Source organism: Bacillus rossius (genome assembly GCF_032445375.1).
Source record: "Bacillus rossius redtenbacheri isolate Brsri chromosome 9 unlocalized genomic scaffold, Brsri_v3 Brsri_v3_scf9_2, whole genome shotgun sequence".
Lineage (NCBI taxonomy): Eukaryota > Metazoa > Arthropoda > Insecta > Phasmatodea > Bacillidae > Bacillus > Bacillus rossius.
In genome coordinates this window covers 2,564,438-2,587,448 of record NW_026962013.1, presented here as the reverse complement: position 1 = coordinate 2,587,448, position 23,011 = coordinate 2,564,438, and the positions used below count along the sequence as shown (strand labels likewise).

At 40.5% G+C, this 23,011-nt stretch overlaps 1 protein-coding gene across 1 annotated transcript in view; it reads right to left on the bottom strand.

Annotated features, from left to right (window-relative positions):
• Positions 1-15,501: 15,501 nt before the first annotated feature.
• The window catches only part of LOC134543037 (acyl-CoA Delta-9 desaturase), a 43,264-nt gene continuing 35,754 nt past the window's right edge, over positions 15,502-23,011 (bottom strand). The window contains exon 7 of the mRNA XM_063387738.1: positions 15,502-22,824. Within this exon, the coding sequence (XP_063243808.1) occupies positions 22,506-22,824 (319 nt within the window). The 3' untranslated portion in view covers positions 15,502-22,505. The remainder of the gene's footprint in view (positions 22,825-23,011) is intronic.

The window sequence follows — 23,011 nt, the reverse complement described above, 5'->3', positions numbered from 1 at the left end:
CCTCTATGTACTTGTGCAGATTACACCTGCTGATTGGCTACTGACTCGTGGCACGTGTTAACTGGGAAGCTTGTGATTCGATACTTCTTTCGTCGAACGTTTTTCATTTGGTCCAGAGTCATTCAGATAAACTGTGGCCCGATCACGGAAGCAGCAAAAAAAAAAAAAAGCAAATGCATTTGGATTCTAGCCTATCTCGAAATGAACCCGCGAATTTTTCATGTCTCTCGCGATAACTCTAGAGGCCACTTGCAACTGATGCGACCCAGGCGACGCGAGGGGGAACTCATCTCCTGAGCTGCGGCTGTGTTGTGCAAGGAGTGTGGTCCCTCGCAGAGACCGCCCGGGACTAGGCGGGCCTCCTGGGACCTTGAGGCCTCGCAGTGGCGTCAGCGGGTCTCGTGACGGGGGAGGGTATTCCCCGACCGCAGCGCGCGGCTCGGTGGACTAGCGAGCACCGAGCACCGAGCACCGAGCACCGAGCACCGAGCACCGCTAGAGCCAGCACGCGGGCAGTTCCGGGACAACTGGCGAGACACGTCACGTAACAGGGCAGCAACCACTGTGTCTGTTTCGTCCGTGAAACATGACTTTTTTTGTTTTGTTCCACTGATAACCGTAATACTTATTTTATATCCAGTATTTTACTTTCTCTTGTCAAGCAAGTCAAGTTTGGGCCGGTTCAGTAAGAAGGAAATTATCTATATAGACCGAAAAAATTCGCGAATTAATTTCGCGATAGGCTAAAATACAAATAGTTATACCTCAGTGCTGTCTCTGCCATTGGCTCACAACTCACCTGGATGACTCTCGGCCAATGAGAAACACGCCACCAAAGCTTCATCGAATCACAGGCTGCTACGTTGGGACGTCTCACAAGACAGCAGCCAATAAGTGGGTGGTATTTGACCGAGTGTACGTAGAACTATGGAGTTCATCCTGCAGGTCATTGAACACGCGAATTTTTCCGGTCCCTAATTATTAGGGACCGGAAAAATTCGCGGATTCAATGACCTCTAGAATAGCCTCAATTATCCTCTGCAATTCTCAAGTAAACACACGTGTTCATTGGTTACTAAACTGTGAGGTGTCTCCACCGGGTAGCTTGTGATTCGACGCTTCTTTGGTCGATAGTCTCTCATTGGCCCAGAGAGCTCCAATTAAACTGCGAGCCAATAGCAGAACCAGCAGAATTATACACATGTTTGAATTTCAGCCTATCCCGAAATGAATCCGCGAATTTTTCCAGCCTCTTCTAATTATCTATCGTCGTTGTCGCCAAACGTGTGCATTCTCAAAGTGAACATGAAACCATATATTAAAAAAAAAAAAACAATGTCAGTAACCGTAACTAACCTAAATAGTTGTTAACGTCGAACTTCGGTTTATAAACTTTAAGGTTCTTAGCACAATCAACTATGTTAAAATAGAATCGTGTTACTAAATTTCCACACCATTTCATACGTATTGTATTATAGTTGAATTAGCTACATCACTAACCTTACGCCACCAACTGATGGAAATGTGGGATACGACGTAGCAACAATGCGAAATCTGTCTTCCTACTCAAAGGTTACTGTACATAATATGTACAGTATACTATACCGACACATCTTCCATAGTCGTAGTCAAATGAATATATATATACATAGAGACCGGAAAAATTCGCGGATTCATTTCGTGATGGGCTGAAATTCAAACATGTGTATAATTCTGCTGGTTCTGCTATTGGCTCGCGGTTTAACTGGAGCTCTCTGGGCCAATGAGAGATTATCGACCAAAGAAGCGTCGAATCACAAGCTACCCAGTGGAGACGGCTCACAATTTAGTAACCAATGAACACGCGTGTTTACTTGAGAAGTGCAGAGGATAATGGAGGCTATCCTAGAGGTCATTGAATCCGCGAATTTTTCCGGTCCCTATATATACATATATGTTCATATACACGCATCTTGTATCGCAAGTGTCTTGCATCACTAGTGTCTCCATAAGCATGAAACCCCCCCCCCCCCCCCCGATGTAGTTTATCCTGAGCCGACCGCGAGTTCAACGCACCCGCAATTCACTTGATAATGTGATTCCCACACAGGCAAAACACACAGCAACTACAAGGATCAATATAGGGACTTCACTCTACGGAGAGTTTTGAAGTGTTAATGAGTTCTACAAAATGACCAGATGTCCTTCGAAACAGCATGCAAGACCCGAAGCAGGTGAGACTCATTTACGAAACAACCTTGCTGTGAGAGCGGCCAATGAACAACGACATCGACCTGACTGTTCAATATGTCAGCGAAGTATAACCTGCTACTAGTTTGCAGTCTCTAACATTTATTAGCGACTGGAAGAATTCGCGGTTTCAATGACCACTAGGATAGACTCCACGATTCTCTATGTACTCGGGCAACTATCACCTGGTCATTGGCTACCGACTCGGGACACCTGTTTACTGCGATTCTTATGATTCGATACTTCTTTTGTTGAGTGTTTGTCATTGGCTCAGAGTCCTTCAGGTAAATTGCGGTCCTATGACTGACGCAGCATTAAGCTAAACGAGTTTGGATTCCAGCCTATCTCGAAAGGAATCCGCGAATTTTTCCTGTCTCTAACAATTACATACAGTTTGGGATTGGAGAAGTTAGCAAATTGCTTCACAGCTTAGCAACTGTAACGTTGCACTCGCGTGATTGACACAGAGGTTTATTTGGGCGATCTTTCAAGGGCGCAGGTCCCTGAGGGGAAAAGGGCCTCCCTGGAATTAATAAGCCCCCCCCCCCCCCCAACTGGTCCGTTTGATCTTGGTAAATCGTGACTGTGGAACGGGTGTGATGAAAGTAAACGCCAGAAACTAAACTTCCCGTATGTTTCAAAGTTGTGTGTTTTTTGACGTGGTAACGCACGGAAAAAGCATGACTCATTGTCACGTTCCGCCTGAGCCGAGGCGTGCAGGAACCGGCCGACCACCGCGCGAGAAAATATTCCATGATATCAAACAGGTTAAGGTGGGCCTTTTTGTAACTAATTGTTCGTGATTATATCCAAACAAATCTATTTAAATTAAAATTTGCAAAAAAAAACTGTAAATAATATTTTGAAAATTAAAAAAAAAAATGTATGCAATTTTTCATCAATGTTTTCTTATGACGTTATCACGTCAAATTATCGTCCGTAAACCGACTTTACAGACAACAAGGTTTTTTTTTTAATGAAATAGGTGTACCGTGGAACACGACTGACACGGGTGTAGCAGTGCTCGGTGTCGGAAGCGCTGACCCCCGACCTGGGGACAATGGACGGCTGTGGGGCGCAGTCACCGCGGGTTCCCACGCCACGGGCCGGACCTTGGCCCCTCGCCTGACGCAGCAGGACTGCCAACCCTCGTCACTGTCTTCCTGGTCACGAGCAACTGGGCGACCGAGGGGTCCCAGGGATGTGAGAGGCATGGTTCCGTGACGGTGCTGCTCAGATCCCTCAGAGGGGGCCAGCTCTGCAGGTGGTCTGGGGGTGGACGGCGGAGCTGGGGGCGGGTCGGTCGGGCCTGAAGTTGGGATGGGTCTCCTCAACCTCTCGACCTAGCCGGGCGCTCGCCAGCAACATGCCGCGATTGGAAATGGCGGATCTATTTCCCTTGTTCTTGGAACCCATGTTGGGCACTGGCAACAGTGTCAGGCATGTAAAAGACCCATATTTCTCCTTACCAGGATAACACCCTAGCGGGATCATATGCCTGGGGGAGTATTGATGAATTTATGAGGTGTGAACCTAAGTTACATGTCTTCCTGCGTCCGTCGCTTTACCTTTCTGCGGGCCCTCTCGGCTCTGTGCGCGAGTTAGTCATCTCCAGAGCTGCTCGTGTGCTGCACACTGCCCGTGCGTCGGCCCACATGCAAGCAAACAAGGGGGGTTGTCTGTAAAGTCGGTTTACGGACGATAATTTTACGAGATAGCATCATAAGAAAACATTGATGAAAAATTGCATACTTTTTAATTTTTAAATATTATTTACAGCTTTTGCAAATTTAATTTAAATAATTTGCTTAAATATAATCACGAACTATTAGTTAAAAAGGCCCGCCTTGAACCTGTTTGATAATATAGATGATTTTCTCGCACGGTGGTTGGCCGGTTCTTGCACGCTCGGCTCAGGCGGAACGTGACAATTTTTCGTGCGTGCAGCCGGCGTTCATCGATTTATAAGACGTTATCACGTCAAAAAAAAGTTTTAATTTTCCAATAAATCAAGTTCTTTTTTTTTTAAAAAATAAGGCTAGTTTGGTTAGATATCCGAAAAAAAAATATTTTTACACCGTGGTTAATAAAGCCTTTAAATTAAAAAATGGTGAGTGCCTTCAGCAGACACACAAATGTCAAAAATGTTAGGGGTTCCGCGAATCATGTTCCTATTGATTATTTGAGATATGATTTATTTTAATTATTTCTTCCTAAAAAATTTAAAATCCGTATCATATCACTAAATGATTTTATCGTCTTTCTCTTTATCCGATCCCTGTTTTAAATGTGTATTTTTTTCTTCAGACCAGCTTACAAGCAAAACAATATTTTAGCTTTAGAGCTTAACGTCAAACAATACTCAGTCTTCCTAGGTTGGATTCAGCAAGATTTTAATTTAATATTACGAGAAAAAAAATTAATTAAGTATTTAGAGAAAGCTGTGAAACTTCAATGCTTATTATTGTTGCGCATTCATCACACGAGTCTAAGGAGATATATGGTACATTAGCCCCCTCCATAAAAACGTTAAAAACGCAACTTTGCCAGCTAATTATGCAAAACGTATGCGATGTGTGTGTGTATATATATATATATATTTGTTTCATTTTGTGAAAGTTAAGCCACTCAAAACGTCGGCAGGTTTAACCGTGTATAACGAGACATACGCCCTTAAAATATTCAATAAATAACTTGAATAATAACGTTAAACAATAAAGTACACGATGGAGGTTCAAAAGTGTAACAAAAATGGCGAAGATAAACCTTCAGAGACTCGCGTTTGTCTTACTCCCTACTTTATTCATTTACTCTTCCCTGGCTTCTTTCTAGGAGGCGTCTTTTCAAACCTCGCGCCATCGCACAACAATCGTTATCTCCGTTACCTACACTCACTTCCGTTACTCTGCAATGACGCTGTGGTCCAACTGGGGCGATTGAAATGCTGCCCCTTGGAAGGGCAGCCCATTAGGATTTTTCTGACAGTGGTTAGTTCGTAAATTGACCTAACCTAACCTAACCTAACCTAACCTAAACTAAAATAACCACTGTCAGAAAATTCCTGAAGGGCTGCCCTTCCAAGGGGCAACAATTCAGCTCCCCCGTCCAACTTACCCAACCGGTTGTTAAGACGTTCCTCTTCAAAAATTTCAGTTCAGTTTGAATACCTGGTTGTGGTCGCGATGACAGTGGAACAGGAAAACGCGCGCGTGTGAGTCTGAAGGCAGCTAGCTGCTGGCGTGACGCGCTTGCAGAAGATTGTAGTGATTCTTATCGCTTGCTCACGATGCGCGGAAATTTTTGGCAGCAGACTTTCCGTTGAAAGCTAAGTAATGACTTCGCCTTCCAGAGAGAGACTGGATGTGTGTATAAGTGGAGTCTTGGCGAAAACTGTTAAGCTGAGTCTGCATATTTCGCGAAAAAAATTCCGAGACCAGCTGAAAGTTGAAACACTGTGGCATCGTCTGTGTTTCTTGATTGGGTGAGATTCTTTCAGGTACACGTATACTTATAGCACACCAATCACAGTGATTCAGTTTGGATTCAAACTCGTCCTGAGTGGCTCGGTCAAATAAGGCAACGACGTTTCTCGCAGACTGCCGCCAATCACAAGGAAGAAACCCGTGGGTGCGGTTATACCTTGTTGCAGTCTAATAGGCGTCCTGATTAATTCGCGATAAATGCCTGCCCCTAGCAATAGGCCTCCTGTTAAATACCGCTATACATTATAGCTAACAACTGTAGGTATACACATGACTGGCCCACGGGTGTTAACATCCCTACCACATGGGTGAGAAACTCCAATTGCTTAGATTGAGACATAGTTTTTTGAAGTAGTTTCGTGCCCACCCGCTAGATAATAGCTTTCATAATATATTGCTAACATAGCTAAATTGATTGTGAGAAGTAATACATAAGCTATTATCAGGCAAAAAAAAAACAATGAAAATTAATTTACTCAATTTTGATAGCTACGTATTTTGAGGTGTGGCAAACCAGAAATTTTTTTATCTTCTACTCAATTATATACAAAATGATTTTTTTTATTACAAAACAGCATTAAGTGTTTTTTTATCCCGAGTTTTTTGCAAGTAGTTATGGGCCCACCCAACAGATAGCGTCACGTGTCACGCAAAACTGTTTTAGTTTAGAGTCGCACTTCTATATCTCTCTCCTTATTCCGTGCCCTGCCAGGTGACATGGGTTAAGCCATACCATAGAGCTGAAGACACTTCGGCACTCAGAGACTCTGCGACTAGCTTCCTCCTCAGCAGCGCCTTACAGCGGCGAGTCCTGCAAACAGTTCCCACGTCTGAGCCGGTAATCCGGCGGGAAAAAAAATGTTCCAAACAGAAATTAAATAGCATTACTGCAAGTACTGCAACTTTTTAATCCAAATTATATTATTAAATAAATGAACATTTATTTTCTTACGTAACTTTGCTCATTTATGGTTTAATTTATCTTTTTAAAATTTAACCTCATTTCAATGCGTTTTTTTGGGCCATTAAAACATGTGAATCATACTCATTATTCGAGAACGAAAGTTTCGCAGGTAATTGGAACACACTCGTACTAGGGAAATACATAGATGGTGGTGAAGCGCCAACCCCCCCCCCCCCCCCCCCATTCCAAAGTGCCCATGGGCTCTGTTCCCTAAAATTATGTTAGGGGGGGAAGGGGAATCCCCAAAGGGGAAGATTGGACTTGGAAGAATTTTCACAGCAGTTTTGAATTGTGTATTGTGCTTTGTTGCGGTGTGTCCTCTATGGCGTGGCAGCGCAGTGCTGCGTACCGTCACCTTGTATTTTGTTATTTAAATATTTTAGGCGGCTTATGATTTTTATTTTACCAAGCAAGGTTAAAATATTTAGTTTCTCAGATTTAATAGCATTGTTTTCGGGACACGAGCGAACACGCGACCAGGCGACCAAGGTGAACAAGATGGCGGGTCAGGGAGACACGGTAGCTGGAGGTAGAGGTAGCGATCAGCAGCGGCAACACCGCTGCACACGACCAAGAAGTGGAGGACGCGAGTCAGCGCAGAGCCGGTGTCGGGTGTCGGGTGTGGCCGAGCAAACACGCAGACGTGTCGCGCCTCAGGTTCCGCCTCGTTAACTTTCCCCGCCAACAATGGCGCCCGACTGTCTGTCGGCGGGACCCAGCCGCGGCGACCGCAGATCTGCCGACAGCTTTCTCTCGTCCCGACACCGCATCGAGCACCGCGATCCTAGATGGCGAACCTCGCCTGGCCTAGTGTGTGTGGCTTTTATTTTTAGTACGGGAGAGAGAAAATAAAAGGCGCCCGTAAAAATAAAATAAAATTTAAAGTGACTACTGGGACAGGGTTCAGAATGTGGAGATGTGTGTACGGCCGCCATCTTGGATTGTGACGTCACGGCGGCCATACTGGAAGACCTTGACCTTTGACCTTAAAATTGGCCAAAATATAGACAAAAATCACAAAAATTAGCCAATAATTGCCAAAATTTCCATTTTTTTTTTGAGAAAAAATGTTCAAAAAATTCCACAATTCAAAAATTAGGATTTCGAAAAACTTCAAAACACTTTTTGCCTTAGAAAGAACACAATGTCCTAAAAACGGCTTAAGCATCGATGTCTACATTTTGTATTATTTCAGCTCTGTATCAATTATCTAATAAATCAGTATTCTAATAAGTTAATTTTTTGATGAGTTTTGAACTTTTTTCATTAAAATCGGATAATAAATAAAGATTTTTGAGATGGCGGACATGATGTCATACTAGATGACGATATCTATATACCTTGACATAAGTGGTGGGAGGTCAGTCTGCTGGCGGCTTCCATGGAGGAAAGATCGGTCAATGATTTTTTATTTTTGACCTCGCCGTGTTCGAACCGAGGACTCCAAGCTCCATGGCATAAGTGTACATTTGTTTTTTTAATAATTTTTATTAAATTTTTATTATTTAATTCGATTATTTAATTTTTTTATAAATTATATAATTTTTACCGATTTTCTAACATAAAAATTACGGATGTTCAAGATGGCGACCGTAATGGAAATTGCAATGGTGATGTCATAATCCAAGATGGCTGTCATGGTATCCTTATTCCTAGAAATGGCTTATCGGAGGTTTTAGACATGGATGCTTAAGCCGTTAGTACATTGTGTTCTTTCTAAGGCAAAAAGCATTTTGAGGTTTTTCGAAATCCTAATTTTAGAATTGTGGAATTTTTTTGAGAATTTTTGGCGGGATTTGTTTCCAAAAAAATGGAAATTTTGGCGAATTTTGGCTATATTTGGGCTAATTTGGGCCAATTTTGAAGGTCAAGGTTCAAGGTCAAGGTCACCTAGATGGCGGCCATACACACAGCTGCACACTCTGAACCCTGTCCCAGTAGCCCCACTCCGGGAAGGCTCTGCAGTCGCAGCCAGTTGCAGCAAGTAACCTCCCTGTGGTTCATGTTCTCCTGATACATCGGGAGCAAGTTGAGGAGCTGTGTCGTCGCATGTAGGCGCTCTCTCAGCCGGGGCAGGCAGGCAGTGGAGGAATGAGAAAAGAACAGCAATATTTACGAACATTCTTAGTTCAGAATTTATGGAATGATGTAGAGTATAATGGCCAAATATTATTCTTTGGAATAAATTTTGACAATGTTAATTCACTTTTGGTAGCAATGAAATAAATATAAGCATGGTTGCAAAAGAGCTTTGCTGAGCTTGGGCTCGTGTGTATTTTTTTTGCAATAGAAATAAATAATATTATATATATATATATATACATATACATACATATACATATACATACATACATACATACATACACGTAATATGTTAATATTCCCAGCAAGAAACGACTGCAAAAAAAAATTATTTTTGTAACATTTACGTTCGTAAAAATAACACCTAAAATCGGAACAGTTACCGGATTGCCAAAGAAAATAGCGTTAGTTAATAGCAATGAGTTACTACTCTTTTATCTTCCTTGCTTTTTGTGGCCTCAGCGCATTCTTAAAGTTACGTAAACACAAATAAATCACATGGTTTTTTCACTGTGTATGAGCGCAGGTAGGCGGAGTGCTTGCTTGATTTAGGCCAAATGTTTTATGGAAGGAAAAAAATAATTAAAGAATACGAGGTGATTTTGACATTCCCGTTGTTGCTGGGGAAAAAAATACGTATAAATATTATTACGAATTTAGTTCACTCAGCGGTGGCTTGCTGCATAGGCCGCTGTGCGGCGTGCATTGCTCCGGGGACGATGATTGTGATTAATCAATTGCTAATTGGCTGTTTGTTGCAACTTCCCGATGTGTTGTAGTTTTGGTGAGTCTCCCGCCAACACGATGCTCTCTCTCTCTCTCTCTCTCGCTCTCTCTACTGCACCGTCGCCGTCGACTGCCGCGAGAATAGCTGACCTCCGGTGCGGTCCTGTTGCCCTGATACATCACGAGCTTGTGGCGTTGCGGCGTCGCCATCCACTAGCGCAGAGAGAGAGACAGAAAGAGACAGAGAGAGTGAGAGTGAGAGAGAGTGAGAGTGTGTAGCCACGTAGCCTTTGGGGGGGGGGGGGGGGGGGGGGGACCGCAACGAAATACATGTATGCAGGTAGATAGGTATCCTTCCACACAGAACTCAAACGGGGCGAATGTTAAAACTTCTTGAAGTTTTTAGAAACCAATTAGTATTGCAGTTTTAAACATTTTATCATTCTTTACTATACACAAACTTTATTGATTGATCCATTATTATTGATATCCTGAGCTGTTATTTTGAAGTAACATGTTTAGTTATTTATTTATATTTTAATCAATTTTTTTAATAATTACAAAAAAAGTTAGGAATATTAAATTCTTGAATAATAAATGAAAGCCAATAAAAAACCGCATGTGTTAACTTATTAAATTGTATAAATGGTTTTGCTGAGTAATATACTAAGTAATATTTAGAGACCTGTAAAATTCGCGATTTCAAATCCCTAAAGGATAGATTCCATGATCCTCTAGGCACTCGTGTAAATTACATCTGCTTATTGATTACCGACTCCTAACACCTGTTGACTGGAATGATCGTGATTCGCTAATTCTTCTGTTAAAGATTTTTCATTGGCCCAGAGTCCTTCAGATAAACTGTGGCCCAATCACTGAAGCAAAATAATGTCAAAAGTATTTGGACTCTATCCTATCGCGAAATGAATCCGCGAATTTTACAGGTCTCTAGAATATTTCAAATGTGGTTGAGTATAAAATTTATCAAAGTTGATTTTTTTTGTAACATGTATAAATTGTAGTTAGAATTATTTTCATGCTGTAGTTTGGGGTACTGAAAATCTTAATATAATATTTTTTGATATGATTATTTCAACAGTAAATAATATTTATTGTTAATTAATCATTACTGATTGATCAATAATTATTGATTCCTGAGCAGCTATTGAAGTGAGTAATAATTTTGTTAATTCATCTTTATTTAGAAAAGGGTCTTCTTTCTCTCTTTTTCTCTCTCTGCCATTTTACCACGTAATGATATACTTCACGAGTCGAGGTTTGAATTGCCAAATAAATTTCACTTCTATCACGTGTAACTGAGTTACACACTCTTTTTTTATCCTACGCCATCACTAAACTTTTTACCTGTGTGTGTTTGTTTCGTGTTTTGGTTTTTTTTCTTTCCTAATTTTGTTAATATTCTTTTGGCACAGCTTTTCCGTGAAGTAATGATAAATTCATACATACTTTTTTCGGACACCAGAAACATTCCTATATTTACCCTGACAACAGCATTTCTATATTCATTCTGGTTTCTGAGAAATCACCATTAACAGATTACATTTTTTCCTTTCCCCTGTAGGGCCCGTGTGTTAATTTTTTCAAGAGATTTACTTATATCTTTAGGATGGTTGATTACATTTGGTTAGCTACATTAAAAATACTTAAAACATTGTGGACGGTTGGTTGGGTTAATATAGCTACATTTAAAACACTGTAAAATATTTCTATGGTTGTTTGGGAATTACCAGTTAAGATGTAACTATCCTGACCCAACCAACCATTCACATATGATTTCACGTTTTAGGTAGATTTAGAAGAAATACTACCTATTGTAGCCGTTACCATGGAGCGACTTCCAGATTTTGTTTTGTTTTGTTTTTCGTTTCATGGTCCATAGACCCCAACTCAAAAGTTTATATATACGTATATAGTTAGGAACACAATAACTGCCCATTGTTATTGGTTTTATTAGTATGTACGTTTTACATGGCACTAATACTGAGTGTGTGTGTGTGTGTGTATGTGTATATATATGTATATATATATATATATGTATATATATATGTGTATATATATATATATATATATATATATATATATAAAATTTAGCGGTAGTTTGGTGAGGAAACAATTGTATTACATTAATTGCATTGCTGTAATTTCAAACTGGTGCTGATAAATTCTACCTTTTGTCACTGTCTTATGTAATAGGTACATTTCATTTATTTTATATTTGATATTATAAATGTGTTGTGTCCTATATTTGTCCTCGGCCTCTCTCTGCAACCAACATGGCCGCTTCGCCAAGAAAGCCGTATCCCAACAGGCTTCTCTACACCAGCCGTGGGATATAGGCTACGAGTGGTGCCGTTTACATATCATAGATGGCAGCACGCATCTTTTGAACGGTTATAGCAGTGCATATGGATTTATTAATGACTGTATAATATAAAATGTGTGTCAGTGCTATATATGTTATAAGTAAATAATATCCTAGTGTGTGAATTACTGGGGAGGGCACAGGATGGCCTGTTTTTCTGTATTGGGGAAAGATTGTCGCTTTGTTAGTGCCCAATGTCTGAAGGAGCTGTATTTAAGCTAGGTCGAAATGTGTCTAGCCAGGGATCCCTATTCCCAGAGAAATTTTGGGGAAAATAAAATAGATATTTGGAAAATTGGGATATTGCTTTCTGCTCAACTCTCCTCTCCTCTTCCTTCCTCTGGAGCGGCCATTGGGTGCTCGCTCTACATCCCCTCCTCTGGAGCGGCCCTTAGGCGCTCGCTCTAGGAGTAGGGATGCAATATCGCTCTGAAAAACATCGATATCACGAACATCGATGTTCAAACGAAAAAAGCATCGATGTCAAAAAACAGCGTTCTGACAACCGATACATCGATGTTTTAACCGATGTTTTTAAATATCAGGAAAAAATTGCCAAAATGATTTAAACTATAGTATGTAGCCAAAAACCATACCTACTACAGGTTCCTGACCACAATATCCACAACCCATTTACAGTCGTGTCTCATGCAGAACAAAAACATGTATTAAAAGCAAAGTCTGCTACCAAAAACTTAAAAATCCGCATGAACTACTTGACCAGCTCTCAGTAAACTTCAAAGAGTTGTGGACAAATTTAAATGACTACAGCTTCACAACTTTAGCAGAAATAAAGGTAAACATTAGAAGGGCATGTCCGTAATTCAAATGTATGTAAAACTGGCCGTCTGTTCGGGGTTTATGTGTGTTAGTGAGGCGGAATGATAAGCGCGACGCTCGCTGGTGCTTCCAGCGCAGTATAGCCTCTAAGCGCAAGGCTCTGAACTGGCGCGCATTCGTCTCGTCGTCACAGGATAACTGTGAAAGTTGAGCGGTGACCGTAAAATTATATAGCGGAGAAATGAAGAAAAAGGTGTACTGCACTGCCCTTAAGTGGTTTCAAGATTCTGTATCGGTTGTTTTATGCCTAAAAATTACTCCGAAAAAAAAACATTTAAGCCAATTTTCACTCTACTAAAAACACAGTTTAAAAACTTAATCAGAATTCAAAAGTACCTTTCGGCATTCAGCGAACACTCAAATGCTTTTCGTAAACAGACCCCACTTGGATATCTTGAGTAGTTTTCAAATCACGTTTTTCCTGAAGCTCTCCGCACCGTGTGTGTGCCCGGACAGCCTTGTTTTATAAGTTTTTAGTTATCATTTCATGAATATATTGTAAATATTAAAGATCATGAGAGATCTATCTATCCAAAAAACCATTGCGATACGTCATCTAGTTTTCAAGAAACTTTTTTTTTAATTTTCTATACTTATAAAACTTACATTTTTAAGTATAAATACATATTGCAAATGCTAAACCATTTTGGTTGGTATCCTTATCATTTTTTCCCCAGTATTTTAAGAAGTCTAAAATCATTTTAAAAATAACTATTTTTTTACACAATTTATTTTTAATTGAAAAAAATAGGGGAAAAGCATGAAGTGTAAGTGCAGGTTTAAAATGTTACATTAATTTTCTCATTAGAGCTAGCGAGACCGTATCGGTAGATACCAATAGCTTGTATGTACAACAAGCTATGAATTGTCCATAAAGTCTCGCTGCTTTTTCCCTATATTTTTATAAATTGAAAAGAAAATTCTTATTCAAACAAATTTTTTTAACAGTATTTATTTTTTCCAAATGATTTTACACATCTTTAAAGTACTGGAAAAAAATTGATACTGAAATCAACCAAATAGTTCAGTATTTACAACATTTGTGATACTTACTTAAAAATGTAGGTTTTTATAGTAAGTATAGACAGTTAAATAAATTGTATCTTAAAAACTAAATGTCGTATCGTAATGTTTTTATATATTCAATAAATTTTCATGAAATTATAGACAAAATATTATAAAAAAACTAGGGCAATTTTAATGATGAACGATGTCGATGTTTTTGGACTTTTTCGTCGATGCATCGGCGATGTATCGCTTTTCAAAACATTGATGCTAACATCGATGTTTCATGAACGATACATCGATGTTTTCAAAACATCGATGTATCGTTTGCATCCCTATCTAGGAGCCCAACTTCCCCTCGCCTTGGAGCGTCCTTCGGGTGCTCGCTCTAAGGCACCAACTACCGCCCCTTCCTCGCACTGTACCTGACCACACCCCTTCTCTACCCCTGGCCCAGCAAAAAGGCAGGATAGTGCCAATATCTGTGAGTCAAGGAGCAGCTGCCAGCCTACCAAAGGGCCTTTCGCCCCACCTCACGCCACTCTATCACCCGACGCTATTGCCGGGACACGTCAAATGTGTTTAGGCTGCACTCGAGGGCTGTAGGGCCGGCCACACTGGAGCTAATGGTCCCAGCCAGGCTGACCAACCTGTCCATCTTTCCTTCTGGCCAATGGGGAAGCTGAGTTCCAAAGCTAGCAGAATATTAAATTTAAAACTATTTTCCAAAATTTTATACAAATAATAATTCTGGTTCAAGAAATTAAAGGATTGGGGTGAGCTCAGGGCCCTTCTAGCCCAACATGGCGTCTTCGCGCCGAACCAATTACCGTTATACCTATTTACGATTACGTGCCACAGGAAGCTACAGGTAAAACATGAAACACTCTTGATAATTATATTACACCTAATGCATGATAAAAACTAATTAACTAAAATTACAACAATTTTTTTTATTATTAATGATTAACCAGTCCGGCTTCGGCGGACTTCGGTTCGCCTCGTGCATTTCGGTACGTCTTTTCATAGTTTATGCCTTAACTAAATATTAATTACTTAAAGTACGTAAAACACTCCCGGCCTATCTGCCGTCACAAGCCACTTGGGGGAAAATAAGCAAAAAAGGACTACAATGTTTATCTCTAGTTGAAAGGGTGTGGTGCACTGCTGCTATTCAAACACAACCACCCCACGGAGCGGCTGCCACTACGGGAAGAGGGACGGGGGGCGAGGGGGAAGGTGGCGGAGGCTGACCAGGCTTCTGGGGCGCAGACCCGGTTCACGTCAGAGTTTTCAACATCAAAAGATAGAGACCGGAAAAATTCGCGTTTTCAATGACCTCTAGGATAGACTCTACGATCCTCTGTGTACTTGTGAAGATTACACCTGCTGATTGGCTACTGACTCGTGACACGTGTGTTAACTGGGAAGCTTGTGATTCGATACTTCTTTCGTCGAACGTTTTTCATTTGTCCAGAGTCCTTCAGATAAACTGTGGCCCGATCACGGAAGCAGCAAAAAAAGGCAAATGCATTTGGATTCTATCTAGCCTATCGCGAAATGAACCCGCGAATTTTTCAGGTCTCTATCAATAGATGAAGCTTACGACAGTTTTTTTTAAATACCATTTCATTTTTTATGCCACCATCACTACATTTTATCAATCCTACAACATTTATTCAGGAAAATTAATTCAGAATTTGCCACATTGTCATAAATGAACAAACAAATAATTCACTTAGTTAAACCAATTAAAAATTAAATACAAAGTTGAAAAGAAAAATAAACAATTAGGAAAAAAATATATACTTTTTATTCCAGAACACATAAACTCTTACAACTCAACACAAATTTAAAAATAAAAAACTAACATGATTATAAGTGCGGCTCCGACGAGCAAACAAGCCTTGTGCACGGCTTTGTGCCAGACACTGCACGCACAAGAACAAGCACTTCCCTGACACAACACTGCAAGAAAACTGTTTTCAATGCACGAACTGTATGCGTTCTGACCGGAAAATCTTCACAGCAGATACTTTAGACATTCTGTATCGCTGTTAAAAAAATTACACACTGGCCAAGTTCTCCCTGCGAAAGATCATATCTGTGCATCTGCACACACTTGTTTTGTAAAAGAAAACATTCCATGTCTCAGACCATTTAACAAAACATTCACAAAACTAGTTGTATCATCATAAGCATCATTAAAATCTGCACTTTTACTACAGAAGTGTATTTAAAATAATGACAAAAGGAGTAAAATTGTAGTGGGAAAAATTGTGAAAACCATCACAATTTAATAACACACAAAAAATAACATACAGTATTGTACTTTAGATTGCACACTGGTTTGATGATTTCTAGTCTCATATCCTCGCATAACAAAATACAAGAGAAAATTGCTGTTAAGATGTAAACCTGGGCAGGAGTAGGGGGGAGGGGAAGGAACATGGTCGACAACCCGGGTTGTTTCGATAGGAAATGTGTGCTGTTGACACCCACAAGCCCATCATCATCCACAAAGATAAACTTCACATCTGAGACGTGCTGTTCCACAGGGTGTTTAGTGCTTAATTGAGCACATGCTGACCATTACCAATGCAATGAAAACATGAAAAAGCATACTCATAACTCAAAAATTTTGTGGCTTACAAAAATTTATTCTCTACAATATAAGCTTCCAAATTAAATTTTATTTTTTTTACAAAGCTGACTCGTGTGTACTTTTCAACACGCTCAGTATTCATCAAAGTGATTTATCTGAACAACTTATAAAACCATTTAAATAATTGGAATCACACATACAAGATAAAAGTTTTAAAGAAATATCTATCTATAGTATGTAGACAGTAAAATTAATTTTAGAAAATGAAAAAAAAAATGTGGAAATTCCATTAAAAACAATTTATTGAAATAAGAAAGTTACGAATATTGTTAGACATAAAAAAACAAACATGAAATGCTCTTTTTTTAATTTGTTAAACTCCAATAGGATGTGATGATTAGATTCTGGCCTAACTCAGGCAAGAAAATTTAGGACAGTTGAATCTAATCTCAATGTGTTTGGTGGCTACCAAGATCACCTCTAATTATAGATTTCAGCTGGAAATGAAATCTTTTGAGATCATCTCTAGTAATGTTTTGGTAACGTGCATTGTAAACCCAGAGGGTTGGCAACGGAGTGTGTCGTGTGCTTCAGGCGTTCTGGACTGCGTGAAAGCTGGGTACCCAGGGCCGTATTTACGCGCAGGCTATCTAGGCTGTAGCCTATGGGCCCGCACCACAAATGGGGGCCCGCACCACATGACACGAAAAAAAAAAAAAAAAATACTGCGATGTGGATCTTCTTATATTCTTAAAATACACGTCGACATAGTGTCCAGTTGTTTTGTGTGGATTAATTGCGCTGAACTAAACTCTTCTGTGGAAAGCTGATATATGAGTTGTGTCAGCATTTAGAAATTTTCGATTATTTTCATTGGTTTTTGGTGTCACTTAATTCCTTAACCTCTAAATACTGTTTTGTTAAACTGTCTAGTTTAATAATAAACTAATTTTTTCAAAATAGAAAATTGATCAAAACTATGAGTTTTGTAGGTCAGTTAAAATAAATTACCCACCCAGACCCAGGCAAGAGGCACCCACTGTTTCAATGGAAGGGGATACTCAATATACCCCCCCCCCCCCCTTCCTCTTAGAGAGGGCCCGCACCACAGACTCAGCCTAGGGGCCCACGGGCAGTAAATCCGGCCCTGTGGGTACTGCACGGCAGCCAGGCGCGACAGGCCCTGTGGGTACTGCACGGCAGCCAGGCGCGACAGGCCCTGTGGGTACTGCACGGCAGCCAGGCGCGACAGGCCCTGTGGGTACTGCACGGCAGCCAGGCGCGACAGGCCAGACTCGAGCGTGACACCGGAGTTGATCACCAGCCGGTCGACAGGGAGGGAGGCGGCAAGCACGTGGTAAAGTAGTTGTTCTGAGTGCTTGTCGGTGCTTTGTGGCGGATGCTGAACAGGCGTCCATGCCCCGGGGGAGTTGGTGAACAAGCACCGAGGCACACCCCGCGAGGTGGTGACCACCGGAACACCGAGACGTCGACCTCCGTAGCGGCTCCTGCAAACTGATCACGGCTAGCAGCGAGCGCACGCTACGGACAGCTACCTCGCGTTGCGTTTTGAAGACGTTTAGTTCATTCCTCTGCAGAGCTTCAGAATAGAACCACGAGATTTGAAAACTTTTCAAGACATCCAGCAGTCAATAATACGCTGAGGACGGATGAGTAGTTCCATTTTCAGGTTTTGTTTTTGAAAATGTATTTTTACAAGAGTAAAAAAATGACTAAAAACATGTGTTGTCAGAATAATCTTTAGGAATTAAAAAAACCTGTTACAGATTCTGGAAAGTACTCCAGGGACTTGCATCGCACATTTACCTTCATTTCCTCGCCATTTAATGTCGTGTTTACTATTCAATCTCACAGTTGCCCTATACACGAGACACCGCGCTAGAAGCAGCAGCGAGCGTGACACAGATACACCATTTACTAGGCACACCTCTTAATTAGCCGATGAAGTAAGATTGCTGTCTAGTGACTGGTCAGCGTGACCTTGTTCATAGCTGTTCAAGCTACAGCGAGTAAACTGCATTACACTTCTCCCGAGCGTGTTTAAAAACATAATTATTATTTTGCTGGTCTCTAAACTATGTCACTAAAGATTCAGCCATTTAAAGTGAGACATCAACCTTTGGAATTTAGGAAAGGCAGTTAGCAGTGGACTCTACAAGTTGGTGTATTAATTGTTTTAGGGCCAGGCATCATAAAACATTTAAAGAAAATGTAATCTATACGTAAGTTTTTTTTTTTATTAACGTCAGTTTCATTACTGCATGAAGGCTGCCCAGTTTTCAACGTAGGTCAGGTCACGGGATTACCATTCAATAAAACACCATGCCATATTAAATGGGCAAATGACATGCAAAATGCTTTGTTCAGGGTTCTCGATCACAATTTAAAATTTTTTCTACTCAATAGCAGAGCAGGTGTAGGGCCTCCAACACATGTGAAGGCATGAAGGTCATCTTCTCAAAGGGCATAAGTTCCATTTACCCTTAGGAGCCAGAAATTCCCATAACCTTCTTCTTGAATTAGGAATTAGGCTACATAAATATGTAAATAAATAAATAATAATATCCTTCGCCAACTAACCATACATACTCTCAATACAATTTCCTGACCCATGGCTAGTTGGTAAAATAAACCAATCAGGGCAGCCGCACGAAGACTTGTCGTCAGGAGTAACCGTACAAAGAAGGATTCAGTTGCAAAAGTTTTTAATTTTTTAATTTTCTCAGACTCAGCCTGTATATTTCTACTTCCAGAGAGCACAGGGCATTTTCATGACCTTTTTTAGTTTAATTTAATAGCTTAGTGTGAAAAGAACATAAGGAAACAGAAATGATAAATATAAAGTCTAGTATTAAAAAGTTAAATTTAGTTTGAGAGGGTGTCAAGTTATTCCCTACAATGGAGTACCACTTGCAACCATTGATCCAACACACCTGAACTTTGAAAAAAGAATTTTTAAATATTATGTAATAAAAATAATATGGACTAGATATTTTAACCATTCTCTTACTTTTGCCAGTAACCAATTATAACATTAAAAAAACTTCAGCATGTTCGATTCAAATTACAATAAAATGATTGTATTCAAACAATTTCAGTGAATTCACATTACAACAGACCTTGATAAGACAGTCAATTTTAGTACCTACTTAATGATAAAAATCCTTCAAAATTTACTGTTATTAAAAGTAAAATGTCTTGAAGAGATTTAAAATAAATACTTAATGTGAGCAATACTTTGTAGTGGAATATCACTGTATTTCCTAAATTTCAACTTAAATCATCACCAAGTACTATGTAGCTTTAGGCCCATAAACACTAAGTTTTGTTTTAGTTCATAGCATCTGACATAGTCTGCTGGTAGAATTATAAATCTACCACCTAAATTCTGTAAAGAAAAGATAGCTTCAAATGTTTGGCAGATATTTTAAATTTATTTTTTTAACAGAAAAAATGCAGAAATTTGCCTAATTAACATTGATAGTGAAGTTATTTTAGAGCATTTGTAGATCAAAAATGTATTTTTTATTACAAAAAATGTGAAAACAATGTAAAAAAGCATTAGAAGGAACTCACAATTTCAGGTTATCAGTCAAAAAATTTATAAGTTTTATATTTGTTACTTTGGTCCATTATACACTGTAGTATATTATGATAACACTGTATTAGAATGACTTAGCTAAATCTGTGTAAATACAGACTTATTACAGTTTATTTTCTGTGCATATTTTACAACAGAAATGTCAAGTACCATACTGACAGTTCTGCAGTTTTTTTTTATACTGAATTTTCCAAATTGCAACACTAAATTAGCTTTGATTACATAACAGTGAAAAACAACACTCACAGCTCTATGATTCATTTGCATTCAAAGTTCATACTACTACAAAAATAATTATACATTCTTGCACTTTTGCTCAAGATAAGCTTGAAAAAAAAAAACACTTCAGTTGTTCGTAAGTAACAGAAAACTCGACTGCACCGGAATGGACATTAGCACTGACAAAACTGGAAGCATCCCAACGTCCCCCACCGCGAGGCTGGAATCAGCTCAGTTCTGGTTCAGTTCGCAAGGTGTGCTCCACTGCCGAAGCTGACGAAGCAAGTGAAGTGACGCTCCCCGCAGAGCAGCCGGTTGCTGTCCAGACGGGAAGGCTGGGGAGTACTGAACGTGCAGGTGGGACTGGGGACCCTCGCAGTCCTCCGTTCTATCTTTGAATATATATATACTGTATGGAAGTCGCGAGTGGATAGGATTTACTCTACGTTTTTCGGGAGCGTATGATGAGCAGCTTGGGAACTTCACCGCTGCAGTGCGCTGCCGTAACGCCCTGTATCGTCTTAGGTTGTTATTTGCACGTTAGAGCGCAGCTCTGTCGCCCGCTGTCATTCCCCCGCACCCCCACCAAACATTCACTGCAGCTCAAGGTCATTCAACGGGAGTTTGTGCGTCACGAAACTGTAGGAATGAGAGGTGGGGTGGAGGGTGGGTGGAGGAAAACGCATGTTTGAGGGAGGGTGGGGAAGTGGTGTTGAAGAGTTCGACACTTGTCCGCTAGGGACCACCACAAGTCGATGCCCTAGAGATGGTGGCGATTGCGGCGGTGAATTAACCAACTACCTCAAAACCGTATTAGAAATTTTAACCTGGGCTGGCGACTTCTATACAGTATATATATTCAAAGGTTCTATCAAGGGCCACAAGGAACGCGCCCCTAAAGGAAGCAGTGACAAAGCACACAGGCAGTGGAGAACGACACCCAACAAGCCAACGTGGAGATCCTGGTTCGGTCCCGCGGGAAACTCAGACCCCAGGTCGCCGTGTCGGGAAGCGAGGACTCTACAAATTCCAGGCGCCAGGTGCCATGACGCTTAAATATTCCTCGCTGGTGACAAACATATAACCAAACATTATTTTTTGAAAAATTTTGTTGTTACAAAATCTTGTACAGAAATGACTGGGTGAAACAAACTAATGTCTGTTTTATTTTATTTTTGGTGCGAGCACAAAACGAGCTTACAGATAAATAAAGTACTTGGTACGGATCGGGAGTCACTCCCACCGCGAGGCAACGAACAAGGGTTCAGTAAGATAAACGTCACTAAAAACAAGTTTAGGTCGTCTATAATGGAGTGTAGTTAGAATAAAAAAATTGGTTGTCTGTAATTTCGGTTTACGGACGATAGTTTAACGTGACAACATCATAACAAAACATTGATGAAATGATTGCATATTTTTATGAATTAAATTTAATAATTTTTATTGAATTATCACTATTTTGTATGGATACAAAGAATGAGTGAAATGAAATCAACAATTTAATTGATAAATTTACTTTTATTTGCACTCATTAATTCAAATATATTTATTACTTTAACAAACATATTATTTTATCTATAACTTTTTGAATGAAAGTGATTGTTTAATTGGAATGTTCAATTGGCTCCATAAAATAGTATATTCCCTAGCACGTTGGTTAGGCGGTTCAACTTGATAACAAAATTTCTAAATATTTTTTAAATTCTCTTTTATGTTTCTTTTTGTTTATTGCTCTTTATTTTGGAAAAAATGGGAAAATGGAAAAATTGAAAAATAACCAAAAAAATTAATTAATAAAAGAAATAAGCATACAATGAACGTAACAGTACAATGTGCGCAACAGGACACTTTTTTGTGTGTGCAGCCGGCGTTATTCGATTTATTAGACGTTGTCACGTCGAAAAATGGTTATCAATATAAATGACCTATCCAATGAAGGACTCGATCCTTCAAAAACTATTGACAAGACACATGCAAGATGTAAAATTTCACTTAGTAAGAATAAGCAATTACACAAAAAGAGCTCACTCATTAAACTGTAATAAGTTAACATTAATTGCTAGTATTGTACTGTTTGATGTTAAAATAATATCTAAAAGCTTAATTGTTCATGAATGTATACAGTTTATTTTATTTATTTTATCACTGGCTCCTAGACTTTGTAGAGGCCCGGTCTGACAACACTGCGCCGAATGAGCGCCTTCCATCCCCACATCAACAGTTCGGCCGCGGGTCAAACATCTGGCTGGCAGGTCCTGAGTCCGACCACTCAGAAAGGTAATGTCCCCACCCTGGTCTCAGGGAGCGGCAGACCAATGCGACGCCGAGAGAAGCGCGGAGGGGCGGGGCTAGTCGTCCCGCCGCCTGCACCCCTCCAGCTCACGAATGTCCTCGGGGGGCATGTCGGGGTCGCCCCAGCCCCACAGCTCGTGGGTCCCGTCCCCCGACCGCTCCACCCGCCGCCGCACCATCTCCGCCGACACCGACTTCAGCTCGTAGGCCCAGCCGAGGCGCGCGAACGCGTCGATGAACCCCGTCGTCAGGTTGAAGGCGTAGCCGCCCAGCTCGGCCGTCTTGTAGTCCCAAGGGAACACGTGGTGGTAGTTGTGCCAGCCCTCGCCCAGGGCTGCCACCGACACGGCCAGGTTCTCCACCGGGCTGATGTCCCTGCGGCCATGCACATGCCCCCTCGTCACCCCTTGATGCGACACGACACGACACACTTCGCAACGAGAGTTCATCACCTTACAAACAGATATTCAAACGTCCTTGTAAATCATTACTTCACCAGCTTTCCCGAATATTCACGACAAAAGCAGGTATTCGGAACAGAAACAGAAAACACCCAAGATCC